Source organism: Ambystoma mexicanum, chromosome 1p (assembly GCF_040938575.1).
Source record: "Ambystoma mexicanum isolate Mex_15411 chromosome 1p, UKY_AmexF1_1, whole genome shotgun sequence".
NCBI classification, from domain to species: domain Eukaryota; kingdom Metazoa; phylum Chordata; class Amphibia; order Caudata; family Ambystomatidae; genus Ambystoma; species Ambystoma mexicanum.
In genome coordinates, this window is record NC_090921.1 from 553,011,908 (window position 1) to 553,035,094 (window position 23,187).

General features: G+C 47.0%; 1 protein-coding gene across 2 annotated transcripts in view; it reads right to left on the reverse strand.

Moving 5' to 3' along the window:
- LOC138575469 (phospholipid-transporting ATPase IK-like) overlaps positions 1-23,187 on the reverse strand; it is a 1,193,252-nt gene that overhangs the window by 37,036 nt on the left and 1,133,029 nt on the right. For both annotated transcript variants that reach the window (XM_069649486.1, XM_069649487.1), the window contains one exon: positions 22,497-22,736. In XM_069649486.1, the coding sequence (XP_069505587.1) occupies positions 22,497-22,736 (240 nt within the window). The remainder of the gene's footprint in view (positions 1-22,496; positions 22,737-23,187) is intronic.

Sequence of the window (23,187 nt, forward strand, 5' to 3'; positions counted from 1 at the left end):
AGGCAGAGACATCATCCGTTGCAAGTTCCGTCCAGGGCAGCCCCCAACTTAGATCTGGGAGGAACCTGCGCTCCACAGGCAGGGGTGCCCCTGATACCCGGAGAGGGGGCTTGCAATAGCGCCTGCCCACTGACAATGAGCATCCTTGGACACTGGTGTTCGGGGGGGAGGTAGGAGGGTGGAGGGGGTGTGTTGGGCTTACTTGGGTGGCGGGTCGATGGGGTGTGTAACACAATTTCACATTTGCTATAAACATTTCACAATCATCCAATGAGATGTGTGGACATTGATCTTTGTGTACGAGGCCATCATAGGCGTACAGTTCATATTGTGCATGTTCCAGACACACACAGTGCCACAACTCCCGTGTCCATGTATCAACCACCAGGCGTGAGTGCTAGAAGCATGAATCTATGATAATCTGACAAATTTCACGTGCCTCCTGTGTCTCGCGGACTCCTTGAGGTTCTGCCACATCCCCACCCACATCATGACCATATTCTGGTGCTTGCAGTTCTGCGTCAGGGGGCATGGGCACATTTCTACGTATGCACATGTTGTGTAGCATGACACATGCCATGACCATCTTAGCAACCTTCTCATGGCGGTACAGGAGTGCCCCGCCAGACCTGCTGAGGCAGCGGAAACGACCCTTCAGTAGGCTGAATGCCTGTTCTATGACTACACGGGTACGTGAGTGGGCATGGTTGTAGTCCTCCTCATGCTGGTCCTGTGGGTTCCGGAGTGGTGTAAGGAGCCATCTCTTCAGTGGATACCCGGCATCACCTGTATGTGGACAATAAAGGATGTTTGAGGAATGACATTGCTACGTAAGCACCCCCCCCCCCTTCCTGGCAGGTCATTGCCGCATCACATACCCCACATTATCATGCATGAAATGAGACTCACCGAGTAGCCAGGATCTGTTCCCTGCATGTCGCTCCATGTACCGTGGTATTGTAGAGTTCCGTAAGACCATGGAATCATGGGTTGATCCAGGAAATCGGGCACAACAATGTGTAATGATCCTGTTTGAGTCACACACCATTTGTACATTAAGAGAATGATATTGTTTTCGGTTGCGGTACTGGGCCTCCATGGCATGTGGGACAACCAATTCCACATGGGTGCAGTCGATGGCACCAATGCAACCCGGTATGCCGGCAAGTGCATGGAATCCCACTTTTGTGTTCGTAATTTCCTGCTCCGAGCGTGGTAGAGAGATGTAGTCGTCTGCGTGCTTCAGGAGGGCATCGAGCACTTGCAATAGTGTCCGTGACAACAGTGGCTGTGAAATGCCATGCAACTGTCCGACTGTGTGCTGGTAGGTGCCTGTGGCCAGGAAGTGGAGTACAGACACCACCGTCAGTAGGGGTGGGATGGCGGTTGGGCTTGCCCTCCTCCTCCTCCTGCGTCTCCTCTGTGCGGCCGGTTGTTGTAGTAGTTGGTGTTCGTCTTCTTCTTGAAGTTGGAGTACTTGCAGTGCTATCAGGTCCCCCAGGGCCAACATCGCAAGTCCTGCCGGTAGCATTTTGGAGTGGGTGTGGTTGTGGGAGGGGGTTGGGTGTGCAATTTATGTGTTTCCAAGCTGTATAGCCTCCACCTGTGGTGATTCATTCCACCTGTGCAAGCTGCAATCCCCTTTGGGCGAGCACGTCCCGCACACAACGCTGCAAATCGACGCATGGCATCTTGCTATTACAATCATGTATTTCATCCCGATGGCAGTGAGATCTTGCTTCATATGTTAAATCTGCTATGATCCCATTGTTTCACATACTATCTTTGCAGTCGGGAACATACTTGTGAAGGGTCCGTGGAATGTAGTACTCGATTAACGGTGGACCCTCATGCAGCGCTGTACCGCGGTTCACCGACGGGCGGGGCGTCCCATTTGTGAGTGTAGCCAGTTGCCATTTTCACACACTGCCGCACTAAATGGATGGATTTGTGATTTCAAGCGGTCACAGATGCCTTTTCGACGTGATGTTGCAAATGAGGAATTCGAAGGACAGCGCTTTCGGTTTCCAGCTAGCGGCGAGGAGACGCCCACAGGTCTGACTGCAGATAGAAAGTTCTATTGTTTAATGTCCTTGGGACAGGGGCCATGCCAAGAATGCAATGATTGATATGAATAGTATGGGATGCGCAATAGCGTAGTGGAGGATAAGGCAGGACGTTCCCAAATACATGTTACTTCACAACACTAGAATTCCGGCCTGGAGCACAGTGGATTTTGCAGACTGCATTTAGCACAGATTCAATGGAAATTTCTAATGTGATGTGAGTAAATAATCAGGCGTTTTTATACCGGGATGAGGGAATGATGTATGGATGCATGGACAGATGATTTAATAGAGAGTCTGCCATGTACATGGCTTTTTGGAATCTATCAACTTCCTCTGCGCTATGTGATGCAGGGCTGCCATAGTGGGACCATCGTCTATCTGCCCTTGTTCAACCCTCCCTGTCTCGACGCGCCTTCAAACACTTGTGTCTATGCACGTTACTAATCCCATCTAATGGATTCTGTTTTAACAGACGCATGCACACAAACACTCGTTTGTAATAGTGTTTTCACCTCGATTTATATGGTTATGATTCGCAAGTGATTATTGGGTGCGAATACTCCTTTTGAGTGGGCTAGCATGCATATGGCTGTGGATTTAGTGTGATCTTTGAAGTGAGTAATTCAAATGGAGTTCAGATGCCCATACTATTCTTTTTCGTTTCATTTGGGTGACAGGTATCTCCTCCCCTTTTGCCGCTGCCATCTGTATGCCACTCCTGCAGATGGCTTTTACTCCCGACACCTGCTGCTTCGTGTTAATCAGTGGAGCACCATTACGATCTTATGGGACGATCGCCAATGGCCCACATGCCCTTACGCAGTACTAGTGGCTAGGAGCAACATTTCGAGCTTTCAGCTGGACTAGTGCCTACCTAATGGGACGGCCTTGCGGTTCTAGGCGCTTCCATGTTGCCTTTTGGAACGTGGATGTAGCCCCTGTGTACCATGGAGGAACAGGGCGTCACACAAGAAGAAGCTGGTCATTTATTGCGGATGCAGCCCACAATTATGGGATATGATTTGGAGTTCATGACCTAATAGCTGTATGGCCCGGGTGATTTTGTTGTGCATTAAATTTTGATTATGATATTGACCTTGTAGCGTTATTCTTTGCAAGTTATGTAGCATATTCCTATTTGTGGAGCGATGTATTGTGAGGAGATCTGCTTTGGGTTCGGCCTTCTGAGCATAGTTGCGTGGTACTGTACTGGGCGCGTTTGCCTACGAAGGCCAGTAAGGTCAGGGATAGGGGCTGCCATTATGACTGTTTTAATGATGCCATGCTCATGGGAGGGGGATTGGCTTTTGTGTAACAGATGCCGGTCAGCCAGGTGGATTGGTGGAATGATGTGATTTTCAGAATATGGCTGGTCACAGGTGCCTGTGTTTGCGTGCGTTTCTTTGAGGGAGACTGAGGTCATGTCCATTGGAATGGCTTCTGTATTCGTGCCATCTGTGCCCTGCTGCTCCCATTGGCCCCTCTTGAGATGTGCCTGGCTGCTCAGTCACTCTGCCAACTTGTGTGGTACATGCTTATGCTGCTGGTTGGTTTGTTTACTGGCAGGAGTACAGGGCTGGTGCAGTCTCACTCAGGATACTGCTTTGTATGTTGCCTTGCACTGGTGTCAAGCGATGGGGGGCCTGTTTTTGTTTGTCTCAGTTTTCAGTTCATGTTGCTGTACTTGGAGCTTCACATGCCTGTGCTGCATCAGTACGGCTATGGTGCCATGGCTAATATGGATGGCCACTCACAAGGCACTTGGAGCCCCTACATTCATTTGTTCGTTGGCATGCATGGGTGACTTGTACATTTCACTGGTTGCATTGTTTGACTTCATTGCACCTACGAGGAGTTGTGCAATGTGGCCGGGGAGTGGTGTGCAGGCACTCAGTAAGGCCTTTTACGGTTGGTTTGCGATGCCGTACTTCTCGCCATGGCGGAATGGTACTTTCCGCCATGCTTGATGGCGTTAGGTACATGTCCGCTAGGGTCAGAATTCCCGTACCGTTGCGCCATGGTGGTAATTACGGTTTCGCAGTGCGCGCGTGCGCGTACTTGGTGCAGTTAGCGTTGGCGTTCACTACGGTGTCGCTAATGGCATCGTACTTTACGATGACGGGTCATAATCGCAACGGGCGGTGTTCGATGGCGGTATTGCATTTCCGCCATCGTTTTTCGATTTCCGCCAGGGTCGTAATGAGGGCCCTTGTGTGCTGGGTGCTTACGGGGATCGCTGGGGGTCAGGACACACCCCCAACACTTAGTGCGAAAATGACCAAACAATTCTGTATTTTGCGATTGTTCTTCGTCGCACAAAGACAGCCACGCTGCTGCACTGTGCATAACGTTCTGGGGCTGGAAACAGGCTTACAAATGCCATGGCAGTGAACGGTTGTGGGTAACCGTTCTGTGCGGTTCTACTTAAAAGACGTGCCGTACACGTTGCAAAGGCTAATCTTGTTTTACTTAATTCTTAGCCTGTGGGTGTCTTAATAGTTTATTTATCTGACAGCCAGTATCCCACTAGTCCATCGACGGAGATGTCATCGAATCCCATTTCAACGAATTTTCAAAAACACATTTCACTGAAAATATAGATGCTGTTTAGGTATGAGTATAAATTAAGGTAGGGGGACTTGGGGATGTGCGGAGGTTCTCCCCCCATTTTATTTTCTGAGAAATGTGTTGACAAAAAAAATAAACATTTGATGAAATATTTTCGATGGAATCACGTGTATTCACTCTGCTACCCTGGTCCGGGATGGGCCCGGCAGCTAGAAACGTGCGCATCTCAGATGGACACAGCTTGATGTTCACATATAGCAGTATGCATCTTTAAAACAAAACAAAAAATACACAGGATTTAGCGCGTGGCGCTTTTCTTATCGGTGTGATTTTCAAGGAGAGTTACATACTTTAGTTGCACCAACTAAAGAACACCACTATTTATATGGGAATTAGGAAAATGCTTGTAACACTGAATAAAAGAGTGGCACACTTCCCAAAACCTTTTTTTAATGTTCTGATTCTGTACACGTAGTTGTGCTTTTTTTAAATTAAAGAACATGAAATGCGCAAGAACGCAAAGAAAGACAAACATACAAAACGATACACACCTGATTAGGAGCAACATTAGATGCCTGGGATTTATTAATAATAAATATTAATTTAGTAAGGGTGCATGGTTGAGAAAACCAATCATTTTAAAAGGGCACAATAATATAAATTCAGTAGATATTCTTAAATATAATGAACTAGGTTAGGTCTAAAACAGCGCTTTGACAGCTAAAAACACTAGTCAGTGTGACTGTTCGAATAGTTAAGCGCTCTCCTCAGAAACATGTGACTAACATACAGTCACATGATGGATATCATGACATTGAGGCTCATTACGAGTTTGCGGTATCCTGCCAGTGATTCCGGTGGGATACTGGCAAACTGCCCCTACTGTTACCGGCACCAGATATCCCGGTATTTCCGCTGCCCGAGGCATTTCGGAGAGAGGACGTCCCTGCCACCATTTTAGCACCTATGAGAGTCATATTCCAAACCGCTGCCCACCTAACAGGCGTCTATAAATCAGAGCATGAATCACCCCAAACTCCGCCTCAATGGCTAGTCCTACACGCATGCATGACCTGCAATGCGCGAGGAACCATGTACAAAGCTGTCCCTGTTGAAGCTCCCGCCTACCTGCCAGACAATGTCACCATCGCGGGTGGTCATTACACCACCAGATGTCCGGACCTGACCAGACTAGAGCATCAGACATGCAAAAGAGAAAGAACCAGGAAACAAGAAGGGCTGATCCATGTCCCAAGACTATGGGCCCTCACCCCCCTCAGCATGAGCCTTACTCCCACCCTCAACCTCCCTCAGCATAAGCCTTACTCCCACCCTCAGCATGAGCCTTACTCCCACCCTCACCCTCCCTCAGCATGAGCCTTACTCCCACCCTTAGCATGAGCCTTACTCCCACCCTCACCCTCCCTCAGCATAAGCCTTGCTCCCACCCTCACCCTCCCTCAGCATAAGCCTTACTCCCACCCTCAGCATGAGCCTTACTCCCACCCTCAGCCTCCCTCAGCATAAGCCTTACTCCCACCCTAAGCATGAGCCTTACTCCCACTCCCACCCTCACCCTCCGTCAGCATAAGCCTTACTCCCACCCTGACCCTCCCTCAGCATAAGCCCTACTCCCACCCTCAGCATGAGCCTTACTCCCACCCTCAGCCTCCCTCAGCATACGCCTTACTCCCACCCTAAGCATGAGCCTTACTCCCACTCCCACCCTCACCCTCCCTCAGCATAAGCCTTACTCCCACCCTCACCCTCCCTCAGCATAAGCCCTACTCCCACCCTCAGCATGAGCCTTACTCCCACCCTCACCCTCCCTCAGCATAAGCCTTGCTCCCACCCTCACCCTCCCTCAGCATAAGCCTTACTCCCACCCTCAGCATGAGCCTTACTCCCACCCTCACCCTCCCTCAGCATGAGCCTTACTCCCACCCTTAGCATGAGCCTTACTCCCACCCTCACCCTCCCTCAGCATAAGCCTTGCTCCCACCCTCACCCTCCCTCAGCATAAGCCTTACTCCCACCCTCAGCATGAGCCTTACTCCCACCCTCAGCCTCCCTCAGCATAAGCCTTACTCCCACCCTAAGCATGAGCCTTACTCCCACTCCCACCCTCACCCTCCGTCAGCATAAGCCTTACTCCCACCCTGACCCTCCCTCAGCATAAGCCCTACTCCCACCCTCAGCATGAGCCTTACTCCCACCCTCAGCCTCCCTCAGCATACGCCTTACTCCCACCCTAAGCATGAGCCTTACTCCCACTCCCACCCTCACCCTCCCTCAGCATAAGCCTTACTCCCACCCTCACCCTCCCTCAGCATAAGCCCTACTCCCACCCTCAGCATGAGCCTTACTCCCACCCTCACCCTCCCTCAGCATAAGCCTTACTCCCACCCTCACCTTCCCTCAGCATAGGACTTACTCCCACCCTCAGCATGAGCCTTACTCCCACCCTCAGCATGAGCCTTACTCCCACCCTCACCCTGCCTCAGCATAAGCCTTACTCCCACCCTCAGCATGAGCCTTACTGCCACCCTCACCCTCCCTCAGCATAAGCCTTACTCACACCCTCACCCTCCCTCAGCATGAGCCTTACTCGGACCCTCACACTCCCTCAGCATAAGCCTTACTCCCACCCTCAGCATGAGCCTTCCTCCCACCCTCACCCTCCCTCAGCATAAGCCTTACTCCCACCCACAGAATAAGCCTTACTCCCCCCTCACCCTTCCAGGAGCACCTTCTTCACACCGTAAGATACATCCCGCAAGCCTATTCAGCCTAGTAGCCCTCCTGTCAGCCACCCTCTACAGGCTACCCTCGTTCTAGCCGCACATCGCTTCTCAGCGCTGTCAGATGTTGCCCACTAACAGCAAACCTGAACTAATTCCTGCTACCTTAAATGGTATGCCAGGAATACACCATATGATGTAAGCACTGTTGCCGCAAGTAACCACCCCATGCATGCCTGTAACCACTACTGATGTACAGCTCCTTTGCTGCCCAAGCCTAGGGTCATGCCCAATGTAAACCTTAAACAAAATCAAGCCCCATGCTCATATCACAAAGATGGGGCATCTGCCCTTTCGCCGATGATGTCGATATTTACTCTACAGTAATATCTGAGGCCATTTCCCAGCTATTTGGTGCAAGATTTATACATGTATTCATGAAATGACCTGGTAAGGGTGATGGTGAATCGGCACTGCCAAAGACTAGACCCACATCTCTGCAGCTGGAACTCCACGCATTGAGTTATCATAGCTAGCTGCCAAGACTTGTCTATTCTCCTAAAATCTCGGCACCCTACATTCCTGCTAATTAATCTTTCAGGCTGGCTCAATTCTTGTAGTCTATGGATTCTATACCTCCGGTAGGATGACAGCAAGTTTTCAGGCAAGGAACACTTAATTTTGTTAACTAAAATCCTTTGAGACAAGCGGAGCAACTGCAAGGAATGGTTCTGGCTACTGCAGAGGAGCACACATTTAAAATGCACCAGCGCCTAGATGACCAAAGTTTCATTTTGCAGATAACCTCGGTCGCTTCATGCAGTAATATTTACATGGAGCATTGATGTTACCGAATAACAGTGCAGAGACGTCACACCTATGACACGGAGTCGGTATTTTATTGAAGAAATACTTTTCTTCCATCACTCATCTGTACATAAGTGTTCCCACATTTACTCGGGTATAGGAGGGGTCCGAAAATTGGAATGTTTAGTTAAGGATCGGTGAGAAGCCAGCTCTTTCTGAATGGCTTTGGAGCGATTACCCGTTCCACCCATCTTTCCCTGCCAAACTGCCCTTATGAAGCATGTTTACCAGGCATTTTGAATAAAACATGGTAGGTTCTACAGACAGGGCGGAATAAACAACAAAGCTACCAGGTGACTTTGGCGCCATGTGACCATACCCCGTCACAGATAAGCCTAGTGGCCTGTACTGAAGTGTCAATCATTCCCTCTCCTGTCATTCTTAATCAATATTCTATTTTTAAACCCTTAAAGATGAAAGGTGAGAAGGTGCTTCTCGAATTCAAAGCTACAATTTATTTGATGCATACAGATCACAACAGCCAGCGCATAACTCACTGAGCTATCTCGCCCTTGGAAAACTTGTCAGATCCTTCTGTGCTTCAGGAAAGTAGGCATAGGGTATTTTACCCGAGGAGATTATTTCATTGGAATTGCTTACTCTTTTCACGGGGAAAATGAAAAACTTTATATTCTAATTCCTCTGTGTTACATTGATGCAGCGTATTTGCTTTGATACCCGTCAGTATTAGCGCGGTACAAATTAGAGGTGGGGCAGCCGGTGGTGGCTGGGGCCTGCTGGCTCCGCTAAAGTGCCTTTGTGAAGCAAGAGCCCAATTGGAGCTAAGCCTAGCATCACCGCCTCCTTTGCTAAATACACAGAGTAATACTGCCACCTGGTGACACCTAAAAGAACTGCATCCAATAATCTACTTGGACGATTGGGGCTTTTCTAAAGGCCTATTGAATATCATAAACCCTTTATATTCTGAAAGATCAGCCAAAGTATCAGTCAACAATAAGGGCAGCCGCACACAATCTGTTACTACATCAACAGGGCTGAAACAAGGATGTGTGTTGGTGCTGTTACTATTACTTTTATACATGGCGGATCTCTCAAACCCTCACAAATAAAACTAATAATCAGCCCAATATAGGCCATAGCCCTTACTCCTGGATAGGTGAGACTGATGATTTTGTGCGTTTAAATGTCACGCCTAGAGTCCTTCATGACGCACTGGATCTATTGATGCTGTTCTCATCTGGGCATGAGCTTATCATCTATTTGAATAAAACAAAAATAATGACCTTCCAGTTACCTAAGAGAAAATTGAAGCACTATCAATGGACCTTGCAAGGAAAGAAAATTGAAGAAGACGACGGAGTACAAATACTTGGGGATTAAATGCGCCGCTCAATTAAATTGGAAAGGATGATTAGGCCTGTGGAAAGAGAATAAACACAACCTTAAGAAAATGTACTACTCAGCATTTGGGATATACCCTCGTGGCATTAAGAACTGTTTATAAAATGAAGTGACTACCCAAGCTCTTGCATGGAGGCCTGGCATTGGGATGGACGAATGGCAATGACTTGATGCTGTATTGGAGTCTTGCTCTATCTACCCACCTGTACGCCGATTGAATATGCTGGGGGGGGGATTTGCCATTGACTCGGCTAACATGTCCTGAATATTCCAACACGCCATGTACTGAAACTTACAGACCTCATCAAACAGGTGACATGCACGCATAGGTGGCAGACTGGGGTCCTATGGGACGCAAACATGGATACTGGAACAGGGGTCGGAACCCTGGCGAATTTCAAACAGCAGTTGAAAAAAGTAAAAATGTATGATCATGAGCAGAATTGGATCACTTTGGCAAGTAAAAGAGTTAGCATTGATTATATCAATGCTCAATTGGAGGCATCCGCTCCAGGGGACAGATGGCAGAAACTTTGCACCGGTGCAAGTGCAAAGTTGCAGGGTATTAGCACTAGAGCAACATTTGCCCTATTTATTAAACACTGGGACATATTAGAAATCTATTGCACCATAGCAAGTGCAGTTTGCCATGGCATAAGCACAAGAGCAAAAATTGCCCTTTGGCAAAAAAGGTATTCCTACTATGCAGGGCATGTCAGTGCTGCCTGTAGCCCACACATGTGCATGCTGAGAGATTGATAGCTCCCTTAGTGCACAATAACATGATCGAAGTATGTGTGAAACAATTACTGCAAGTAGCTGACCTTTTCACAAAGTTTTGTTGTGCGTTATGGTGTGGTGGAGAAAGGAGTGGACAAAAGAGTGGCATGTTTCAACAAGTTTTATTTTTTTTTGAATAAAGAATAGGTCCTACCTCTCCCTATCTCTAAAGGACTATCCCTGCCTAAACAAATGTAACTTGGTTGCTCATCGTCAGGAGGTTTCTCGAAATGAAAGTGTCCACCCTCTGTCCAAAACCCACTGTAACCCTACCACTATTCTACACAAGGGTTGAGCATTCAAATGAAAATAGTGCCAGGAGAATGGCTCCCTTCTCCTCGTGAACTGGCTCAGTCTTGGTCTCTTTCCCACAAATCCTTTGCTCTAGTTTCTGATTTAAACAAAAAAAACAGTATGGTCGGGAGAATGGTTCCCTTCACCTGACCCACCGTACACAGCCTTGAGGGGTGCCTTGGGATATTCTTTGCCAATAGTCCTCAAAAGTCTTCACTTCTTCACAAGGGCTTCTGAAAGCTTGCTTTACAGTTCCAGCCATTCTTCACGGTTTTATGACATTATAAAGATTATCTTCAGATTGCTCTTGTTGTCTAGGATCCTCTTTAATCTTACTTGGATTATCACTGTGATGAGGGAGATTCCTCTTGATACACTCTGTTTTTTAAACCTTTGAATATCACTATTGTGATGAGGGAGATCACTCCCAATATTCTCTTGACTCTTGATTCTCTGGGTATCACTACTGAGATGGAGATGACTTCTGAAGCTTTCTTGACTCTTGGTTCTCTAGGTATCACTACTGTGACAAGGGAGATTACTGAGATTACTCCTGATGCAACTTCCACTCTCTGTTCTCCCCGGATCCCCACCCGGGTTTTCCCGCAGTTGTCATTAGCATGTTTGTGTTGGGAACGCGTGTACGGTTCTTCCTGGGGTCGCAGGTGGTTTGCTGTTCACTCGCCGCTTCCTTCTGGTTTGCCTGCGTGGCTCCACGATTGCGTGGGGTTGACAGTCTCTGCATCGTTGCTGGAACGAGTGGTCCACCTCTCAGAGGTCGTGCCACCACAACCTCCCAGGCACTGGAGGCAGTTGGCTCGCTGCCAGCTCACAGGATTCTTCTGCTGCTTCCACTCTTCTGCGTCCTCTTTTCCAAGGACCAGCTTCTTTGCACTTCTGATAGGTTCCTGAATTCAATCTTCCCGGGCTTTGCTGGCTCCTTGCTGGCTTCTCTCTTCTTCCTTCAGACTTCTCTCAGTTATTACCCCTCCTGCTGTGCCCATCCCAGTGCAGTGTCATAGTCTTTTGGTTGTTTCCATGATGTACTCTTCATGCCTCCTCGTGGCCACCTCTTCCCATTACTCATTGAAAAAGGTGTGCCATGCTATGTTATGTTATCAGAATTTGTAGCATGAACGTTCAACCAGAGGCATCTTGGCGCAAGGATGTTCACAGCACAACCACAGCTATCCACGGACTAACAGAATAGCACAGTTTTGAGCAGATGACGGAAAAACAAATGATTCTCGGTCAGCCTCAGTTACAGTAAGAGACTGTCATAGCCCACAAGAAGGCGCGGCCACCCATTGCAGAAAGTGAAACCTGGTGACCTGAACCAGATGATTATTACTGGATCACAAAGTCCGACAGGGAACATACAAGGGAGGGGGGGACTTCTCCTGAAGAAAGTCAGCACCCACCTGGTAGGCAGAGAGATTTTAAAGCTATTCTTTGTTTCGCGGAGTGCCAGTGCAAACGATGCATCAATGGACTGATATGAGAGCCATATGGTGTAGCAGTGGCTGCCCAGGCAGCCAGGTTCTGTAGCAACTGAAGGCGGGTGCATTAGGCCAGAGGGCTGGGCCAAATACAAGGCAGTGCAATTGTCAAGCCTACTAGAAATAAGAGAGGCAACAACCAGAGGGCAAAGAGAGCGGGGTAGGAAAGTCAAGACCTTCGAAGGACCCCGAGTAAAAAATGCCCAGTCTGGCAAACTGGCTAACTTGCAGTACCATAGACAGTGACGCAGACAGGTAGACCCCAAGATTCTTCACAACCATCACTGGAGTAGGGAACACAGCCAGTGAAGAATTCCAAAAAGAAGAAGACCAGGCGCCAAAATCAGAAGGGGCGCCTACCACCAGAACCTCTGTCTTGTCCCTGTTAAGTTTAAGCAAGTTGGCACTCAGCCAACCTCCCAAGGCCGACAGGCAGTCACACAGACGATAATGAGTAACACCTGAAGCCGTAGGAGCGGATGTGGCCAACCAGAGGCTGGGTATAGATGTCGAATAACATCAGAGACAAGGCGGAGCCCTGGGGGATACCACAGGAAAGTGAATATAAGGAAGAAAGAAAAAGGAGGCAAAGATACTTATTGGCCCCTGTCAGTGAAAGAAAGAGGTGAACAACGCAAGGACAGGGCCCGAGATGCTAATGAGATTGCCATCATTCTTGTTCTTCCTCTTCTCAACAGTGTCAAGTCTGAAGGAAGGAAGGGAGGGAATGTTACAGTAACAGACAGTAGTACTTTCAGTTGCACTCTTTGCTGACTTTAGGTTTTATAGGTGCAAGGGCAAGGGGGTTAGGGATTTTCTTCATGGAACGGGAGTCTTTATCTGCATGAGGGGAGTCTCTCCCTGTAAGGTCCTGCTGCTGCTTTCCACCACCCCGAGAGGGACTATCAGATAGCAGCTTCCCCTCTCTAACTTCACAGGGAAGGGCTCCTCCATGGGGAGAAGCGACAAGATCTTGTGATCATTACAGTGTCCAAGTCTTGAAAGTACAGATGAAAAATTATGGTTTGTTTATGCTGACATTACCATTGCAGTCTAGTATGTCTGAGTTCCATTCAGTATGATAAAACTAAGGCCATTATCATTCTCATTTTGTTTAACATAAGGTTTTATATATTTGTCAGGTTGGTTTATAATGTGATTTGGTTACTTTTAAATGATCTCTATGAAACAGGGCATTAGATTAGTCCCTTCAGCCTGTACATTTATATCATTTGGAGATGAGAACATATATGTTCAAATGTCTAACCTGTAGACTGGACTTAAACCCCATCTTACAGAAAGTGTGTGATCCTGGACAAAACATTTAATTTCATTGTGTCGCATCTTCTAAAACTAGGATGCCGTGTATACGTTTACCATTAATGGAAGTGGGGAGGCAGAACATCCGGGATGTGTTTGTGTTTTGGGGGCCTGGAGGATTATGCCAGTATTTGGGTTTTTGTTGTGGTTGTTGAGGAGGCAGGATTACCAGTATGGGTTTTGTGTTTGAGGGCGGGGAGGCAGGAGGACAGGCATGCATCTTTCGCTGGCTCAGTTCATGTCTGTCTCTTAGAGCCAAGAGACGGCCCCGGGTCTCTGGCTCTGCTCTACCCATGAATTCTTTGGCTCCACCACGTCTAGTACTAATCACATGAAATGGAATCAAAACGTGATATGTTAATGCACATTGGACTAGTAATGTTGAGTGACAAGTGAATGTACATATCGTTTGAGGTTTATTTAGAGATTCCGTCACAGAAATATTTAGAAAATGTGAGTAAAATATTGCATTTTAAAGTTAGAATTCCATAACTTGATTGGACTTTAAGACCACCCTTTATGGTTAGCCGGGGTTAGCAGGGGTCGGGGGGTGGGAAGGTTGGAGATTGTTCAATTCAAATTAGCTTCATTCAACACATGTCATTAAAGCAGTTGCAAGAAAAGCGCAATGATACGAAAAAAAGTTCAAGTGCATTACACAGGATACATATATAAAAACCAACACCTATAAACGATATAGTGTAGATAAAACAGCTTCAGATGTTCATTTCATTGTTACACAAATTAATAGCAGCACATTATTAAACTTACTAAACGCTATAGCAAGGTTAGCAGCTCAAACATTGTCAATTTCATTATAATACAAAACAAGTAACAACAGAATATTAAATATTGCTAAGAATAGGTCTCTTAGCTCTTCGCAGCCTTATATCCCAGAATACCGGGATATTTCAAGCAGCGGGAATCCCGGTAAATCCCCATTCCATGGAGACCGCTATTCCATGGAGGGGATTTCCAGTATTTCCGGCACCGGGAAATACCTGCTGTTAATTTGCCTGTGTGGGTCTGATAAACTTCCAGCTCGTGGCTGGAGGTGAATCAGATAACCCTCACTGGCACACTTGTAGTTTGTGGGTCTGGGAAAGGTGGCAGGTATGGAATTACTGCCACTTTTTTCCCAGGCCGGTAAACTTATAATGAACCTCCTTGTCATGAAGAGTAGATTTGCATAAAATAAGACCATCATTAAAACAGGTGACACAAAGCGATTTCTTAAAGGGAATAAAATAGGCAGCTCTCAGATGGGGAGCAGGTGCAAGTGGATCTAGGTCACCTGGCCTAAGCCTGCCCACCTGGTGCCTTCCTGCCTGCCGCTCTTTTTCACCACTTAGCAAGCCCCACCCACCTGGTGCCTTCCTGCTTGCCGCTCTTTTTCACCACTAAGCAAGCCCCGCCCACATGGTGCCTTCCTGCTGCCGCTCTTTTTCACCACTTAGCAAGCCGCGCCCACCTGGTGCCTTCCTGCCTGCCGCTCTTTTTCACCACTTAGCAAGCCCCGCCCACCTGGTGCCTTCCTGCTTCCCACTCTTTTTCACCACTTAGCAAGCCACGCCCACCTGGTGCCTTCCTGCTTGCCGCTCTGCTTCCCTACTTAAGGAGCACTCCAGCTTCTTTTCCTTTGCAGAGGGGGAGCAGGTGCAAGTGGATCTAGGTCACCTGGCCTAATCCCTGCCCACCTGGTGCCTTCCTGCCTGCCGCTCTTTTTCACCACTTAGCAAGCCCGCCCACCTGGTGCCTTCCTGCTTTCCGCTCTTTTTCACCACTTAGCAAGGCCCGCCCACCTGGTGCCTTCTTGCTTGCCGCTCTTTTTCACCACTTAGCAAGCCCCGCCCACCTGGTGCCTTCCTGCTTCCCGCTCTTTTTCACCACTTAGCAAGCCTCGCCCACCTGCTGCGTTCCTGCTTCCCACTCTTTTTCACCACTTAGCAAGCCACGCCCACCTGGTGCCTTCCTGCTTGCCGCTCTTTTTCACCACTAAGCAAGCCCTGCCCATATGGTGCCTTCCTGCTGCCGCTCTTTTTCACCACTTAGCAAGCCCCGCCCACCTGGTGCCTTCCTGCCTGCCGCTCTTTTTCACCACTTAGCAAGCCCCACCCACCTGGTGCCTTCCTGCTTCCCACTCTTTTTCACCACTTAGCAAGCCACGCCCACCTGGTGCCTTCCTGCTTGCCGCTCTGTTTCCCTACTTAAGGAGCCCTCCAGCTTCTTTTCCTTTGCAGATGGGGAGCAGGTGCAAGTGGATCTAGGTCACCTGGCCTAAGCCCCGCCAGCCTAGTGCTTTCCTGCCTGCCACTCTTTTTCACCACTTAGCAAGCCCTGCCCAATTGGTGCCTTCCTGCTTGCCGCTCTTTTCCACCACTTAGCAAGCCCCGCCCACCTGGTGCCTTCCTGCTTCCCACTCTTTTTCACCACTTAGCAAGCCACGCCCACCTGGTGCCTTCCTGCTTGCCGCTCTGTTTCCCTACTTAAGGAGCCCTCCAGCTTCTTTTCCTTTGCAGATGGGGAGCAGGTGCAAGTGGATCTAGGTCACCTGGCCTAAGCCCCGCCAGCCTAGTGCTTTCCTGCCTGTCACTCTTTTTCACCACTTAGCAAGCCCTGCCCAATTGGTGCCTTCCTGCTTGCCGCTCTTTTCCACCACTTAGCAAGCCCCGCCCACCTGGTGCCTTACTGCTTCCCACTCCTTTTCACCACTTAGCAAGCCATGCCCACCTGGTACATTCCTACTTGCCGCTCTGTTTCCCTACTTAAGGAGCCCTCCAGCTTCTTTTCCTTTGCAGATGGGGAGCAGGTGCAAGTAGATCTAGGTCACTTGGCATAAGCCCCGCCCACCTGGTACCATACTGCCTGCTGCTCTTTTTCACCACTTAGCAAGCCCCGCCCACCTGGTGCCTTCCTTCACCATCACTGTCTTGTGGCCAATGCTGGATTTGACTTTTATGGACTTCATTCATTCACGGTGTGTCACTCTTTCTCAACTCTCAAGCTGGACTTCCTTTGCATCTTGTACTCATGGTGGCCCTGAATCATGCTGTTCCCATCTTCATTTTGTATCCTGGCTTGCAACATTATGTGTTACTACTGACTTCTGCAATTGTATTCGCTCTCCACTCTTGCTCCTCCACTCTTTTTGACTGCTTACTCTCTTTTCTCTCCTCCTTTCCCTTCTCCCTTTTCCTCTCTCCTCCCCTTACTTTCTTCTATGCACTTACTCTATCAGAATTGTCCCTGGACCTAATATGATAGCAACCTCGTCTGTTTCCTCCACCCTCCCATTACTGTTTTTTCATCCCCACCATCCCTCCAGCACTATCTGAAATGTCGTCAGGCCTAGTATGATAGTCGCTTGTTTTGTTCCCCCCCTCCCTTTCTGCACCCCTCTCCCATACCTTTTGTTTTTCTCCGGGTCTACCAGAAATGTCGTCAGGCCTAGTACGGTAGTCACCTGTCTGTTTCCATTTCCATCCCACTCTCCCCCTCCCTTCCTTATCTATGTCTTAGCTCTTGCACTATCTGAAATGTCGTCAGGCCGAGTACAATAGTTAATATCACATCCTTACTGTTCATGGCCTGTAAGAATGTGGTTGTATTTTCCATTGTTCCCTCACTTGCCTTGAAGCGCTTTGAGGCACATTGTGTATAGGCGCTATATAAATAAACAATCATATCATATATCAGGTGATTATAAGCTGGGCAGAAGAATAGGAAGTGGAACACATGCTCAGAGGCATCATTGCAAGACTGGCGTAGAGCATTAAGGGGCGGCTTCCAGTGCTTCTTTGAGCATCATAATGGAAGTATGCCCAGTCTAAAACTAATATATAATGCTCTTGCAAATTGTGGTTTGACAAGATCTAGACATGGTTCAAATCCTAAAATACATTTCAGAGGCCAGTAATTATTCAGCAGCTTGGGACCATTGCTAGGAGGTAATGTTTTCAAAATACATTCCTCATACAGTAATTGTTCAGCATTTTTGTAATTCTTGTCAATTGTCGTGGGATTAATCCAGAATGCATTTAAATTACATTTTTGGAAATTGATATGAGTGCCCCAAGGTAATGACAGTCCTCCCTGCTAGTTCGGTATGTCATTTCGACTATCTCAAATTGTTTTCAAACAGGGAGTTGACCAAATCCTCACCAAGAATAATATGGGCTTTAACATCAATCATATTCAATATCAAACTAGTTCAGTTCAAATTCTAAAGAGATGTTTGGGGTAATTTGGGCAGACATAGGGCTTCATTTCGAGTTTGATTGGTCTCTGGGTGATAAATCCACCCAGATACCCCCAAACTGTATTACCATTACCACCACTTGGTCCGGTGCTATTACCTCCCGATTACAAGTGGCGGTGGTGGTGTAAATCCCCATTTATTTTAGTCAATAGGATTCATAGTGGAATTTTCAGCGGAACTCGATGGAACGCTGGCGGATTTACCTCCAGCTCATGGCTGGAGGTGAATCATCCAACATTCCGCGAAACCTATAGTTGGGCAGTGCGGCAATGCAGAGGTTTACGGTAATGCCGCTCCATTTAACCTTCACTGTCCAACTTGTAATGAAGCCCACTATGTTTTTTCAGGAAAATATTCTCTATTGCGGTTATCATGTTATTCCCAAAGCCCCATAATTCTGAACCATAGATGAAGGTTGCTCCTGTCATTCTAGGATATACTTGAAATAATTAGGGAATGTTTTATCTTCTAAAATAAGTAACAAAAAAAGGTTATACATATTGCACCACTAAAAGAGATATTGCCAGTTTAAACATTGCCAGTAAATCATATACTGCGTGGCAGGCTTCCATACTGGCTTTGTGAATCAGCAATTGCTACACCAGTATATACATTGCACCAAACAGTGCAGGTCAGAGTCCCGGCTAAGGCTGACTCGACCTACAACCGCACAATGCATCATTGAGCTGCATATTAATAACCATAGTTAAAGGAATAGTGCGCTCAAAAATATTATTGTCCCAACAGATGGGCAATAATGAAAAACATGCATTAAACATAATTTTAATGAAAGTTCCTATGTAAACTTTTGAGCAAACAAGGCTCACAGCGTTTACATGGGAGCATCCATTTTGCCATTTCAGGCAGCCTCCTCAGCTCATGTTAAGCTCTGCCCTGGTGGTATTAAACAAGCAGCAAAAGCCACCTTGTCGGAGCTTTTGCTTACTGCAGTCAGAGCAGAGCTGTACATGAGCTTGGGAGGCTGCCTTCACTTTCATTTTACGTTTTCGGTGCTCTCCAAGCCCAGGGAAGCAAATAAAACGTAAAAGGAAAGGCAAAAACCAAAGGCACAGCAATTATTAATACAACATTGTTGTATTTCTGATTGCCATGGTTGGTAAACCAAGGCAATCACAAATACAACAATGTTGTATTTCTGACTGTGGCGGCTTTCGTTTTGAGTCTTCTGGGCTCCCCGAGTCGGGGAGTCCAGGAGACTCCAAGTGAAAGCCGCTTATTGGAAATGCTGCAGTTTTCTTTCTACGAATACCGCAGCATTTACAAATACAATGTTATTGTATTTCTGACTGCGGCGGCTTCGATTTCAGTCTCCTGGGCTCCCCTGGTTGAGGGAGCCCAGGAGACTCAAAGCGAAAGCCGCCGCAGTCAGAAATACAACGTTGTATTACTAAATGCTGCGATTTTCTTTCTACATTTCTTGAGCTTTGGGAAACGTACAAAGAAAAATACAGCATATTTAACTACAACAAGTTTGTATTTATGTTGGCTGTGACTTCAGCTTTGAGTTCCCTGGGCTCCCCTGACCCAGGGGAGCCCAGCAGATTCAAAGCTTAAGCCACAGCCAACATAAACACAACATTATAAATGCTGCCGTTTTCTTTCTAAGTTAGAAAGAAAACCGCAGCATTTATTTTGCAGTACTTTTAAAAAAGAAGGGCATTTTAAGCACGTACCAGCTTGTGTCAATCTCTGCTCTCCGGCAATAATGAAGCAAAAGCCACCTGCTGTTAGCTTTTGTTTATTACAGCTGGCTGGCTTTTGCTTTATTAGTGCCGCATGGGCAGAAATTAACACAAGCACAGGAGACTCCTCCATTTCACGAAATGGATGCCTCCTAGTGCTTTAAATCTGTAACGTTGAGCCGCATTTGCTCCAAAGTTTACCTTGGAACTTTCTTAATGAATGTTTTTTATATATATTTTTGAGGATGGCCCATCCTTTGAGCCAATAATATTTTTAATGCCACGTTTCCTTTAATCAAGGATGAAGGACAATCAGATCCGCAGTATATGTGGCCAATCCACTAACACCGTGTTCAGGTGCAAGTGTGCTTTACGCAGGAAATAAAGTATAGTTGGCATCAGCCACACTTCTGTGTGATTCTATGAAAGGCCAAACCCCGGATTCACAAAATAAATTCTGGCTTTCATGGATGTAGGACTTGGCACACAATTCACATTCTGGCACAAGCTTTGCACACGTATCTGATACAATGAATCGTGTGGAATGGGTGTTTAATTAGTGTGTCAGTGACAGTGGTGAAATGGCCTAGAGGGAGTTCTGGAGATTTCCTAGTGGACCTCTGTACTCTGGATCTGCATCATGGGCCTCTTTTGTGTGGTTACCTATTTGATCTCACATTTCATTTATGGTAATGGGGTTGGGCTTATTCACATGGTGCAATATGAGGCCTCTTGTAAAACATTCCCAGAGTCTCTTTTGGTTCCCAGTCCACCCACGGCCAGTACATTTGTGGGTGGCTAAACAAGATATATATAATATACATTATATATATATATATATATATATATATATATATAGAGAGAGAGAGAGAGAGAGAGAGAGAGAGAGAGGGGGGGCTAGATGGGGAGAGTGAGTGGGAGAGAGAGCGATAGTGAAATTGGGGGCTTTTTGCAGAGGGTCATGGGAGTGTGGGGGCAGGTGTGGGGAGGGATGTTGGTAGCATTACAGGTAGAGAGGAGGGGTAGCAAAAGAGAAGTGAGACAATGTGATCTCTGTACCCAATTCTCCCCTGAGCACATATAGAATATCTAAAATGTGCTCTGGTGGCTACCACTTTAAACCATAGCTAAATGTGCCCAGACAAAGATCATGTTTTGATAACACACCAGTCTGCACATTGGCAGCTGGGAGCATGCAGGCGAAAGACTTTACACCTCACTAACTAGACACTAAGAGTACATCATGGTTTTCACGTGGCAGGGCCACAGCACACACCCCATAGCACTGATCTGATATCTGACAGACACTCCTTCCTGACATCCTAAACAGTAGGCAGCTAGACACGTGGCATAACATTCTTCTACCCCCCGATTCACCTGCCATGACTGCACTTTTGGGGCCTTACACGGGTCTGTGCCAAGCAATAGCTCCTGAATTACCAATCAGGAAACCTGGAAATGTAGGAAACGGGTAAGGTATACAGGCAGGGACACCCCGCTGAGGATGGAACATGTAGAAATTCTCAAACACTTACACCCAGTAGTTGCGGTAGCCCCAAAATCTGACCACTCTGTGTCAACTAGCCAAAGTCAATATCCTCTCTAAAGGCTACTAGAAACAGCAATGAGGCATCTACAGTGTAATTCCACCTAAAATTAACTTTGCCGCCCACAGACGCCAAGAAAGTGGTGAACTCGACATACTTCATTGATCCTACAGAAAAATGGCAGCTCGTTACCCAATTCATCAGTTGGGTAGGGAGACTCTACACAGCTCCCAAGATCATGCAAATGGCAGCTGTTCGCATTATAAATACCAACCAACCGAATATACCATGAATTGAAAAGAATAAATAATAAACAAAGGTGTATCTTGTGCCCAAAACGAACAAAATGTATATACACCTAAATGCCCCCAAAGTAAATGCAGTGTGAAGTGTTCACTTTAAAATGTTGCATTACAAATTAGCGGGATGTGTGGAGAATGTGGAAATTAGTCATTGAAACATGCTTTGTAATTTGAAAAAATAATATTGTCAAATTGTGGAATGCGATTTATTGTTTCACCTACGAATGTGCCGGTGCAGGGTACACCAGAGCAACATGGCAGATTAGAGTACCACTGAAACAGGGATGAGTGGGCTCTTGTTTGAGTTTTGGCTGTAGGTGAAAGGAAGTTGCTATGCCCCGTGTAGGTGTTTCCTGAAATTGTAATTCTTTGTAAATCAGACCTAACATATTTTCCTACAGTAGTGTAACATTTTTCCTTTTTAGAAGACACTTATGTGGAATGCGCTTCAGGTCAAAACAATATACAGTAGTGTAAGATTTACATTATATCATACCATATGATGTTGCTTCCAGCTATGCTGTCACATATCACTAGTAAAGTTATTTGGCGCACATACCTCTAGACTGTAACAGATTGTTAGAGGAAAGCCAGGGTCCCTATGCTGCCAGGGATCTTTCATGAACGTTTAGGGCATCACACATCAGCCTTGTGTTAGTATGCTTCTTCCATTATACCTTGAAGTATTGCATGACAATCCACGTCCACAGTGTGCATGCATATGGCAGCGGGTGCATCACCCCACAAAGTATATCTTGCTACGGATCTACCCAATCTGCATGGACCACATTGGTGTGGTGGATGTAGCTGAACGTTACTACGTACAGGAACCAAAAAAGGTGGCAACTAGTGCCAATGGTACGTGCATGTCATAGTTGTGCAATAGAAAGAATGTGCTTACAGAAGGTAGAGGCCTTTCATGCTGAAGGTTTTTTCACAGACTGGCGTCTCTGTAAGATGGATGGAGCTAGGGCATGTGAGTCCCCTTGCTTCAGAGTTATTTCACTTACTAACCCTTCAACTACCCGATGGCACAGGCCCTTCAGTGCTTTTCATACTCTCCTAGTGACAGTGTTCCCCACGGCATATGACATCTTAACCCATCCTGTTCAAACGTCTCACATTCCAAACTTCTCATTAATTCATTCAACTAATAATCAATGCTCCATAGTCTTCCATTTACCTCAACCGTGACGGCCAATACGCCTGCTGTTGCCGTGGTCACTGCAAAAGCCTGGTAATCACACACTCCCTCCGGTCCAGCAGTGTCCTTGAAGGCCCCATAGGGTATGAAGAAGGTGGCCAATGAAGTGGAAACCCCTTGGAAGAATGACCAACAGAACGTCCTGTAGGAGAAGAGGGAACAGTCCTGGCCAACCTTGTAGAGTTGAGGTAGATTTAGGCTCGCCTTGGCACTCACGTCCTATCAGCCCATGGGAGAAAAGAAAATGACACACAAGAGAATAAGTACTCAAGAAACTAGAATTTACTAACAATGATGAGCCTGCTTCTTAATACAGACATCTGCGGCTCAGCGCAATTCGAAAACATCCACCTGAAGATGCAGAACCTTTAACTTGGTCTCCGGGTGGAAGACCAGGAGATTCCCCTTCAATCGCTGGGAGTAGAAGAAGCTTTTCTCTAGCCTGAAGAAGAAGCCTCCGTTTTACATTTAGCTACAGGGATGAGCCAAAAACGTTCCCTGGCCTCTGAGAAGATCTGGGCTGACATTTCCCACTCAGACATATGACGTAGGAGGTGCTTTACAATTACCCGAGACGCTTCTGGTGTATTTCCACTCACCCGCAGGGAGGATTTGGACCTTGGCTCTGGTAATGCACCATCCTTACTGCCAGTTTCAGAATAAATAACAA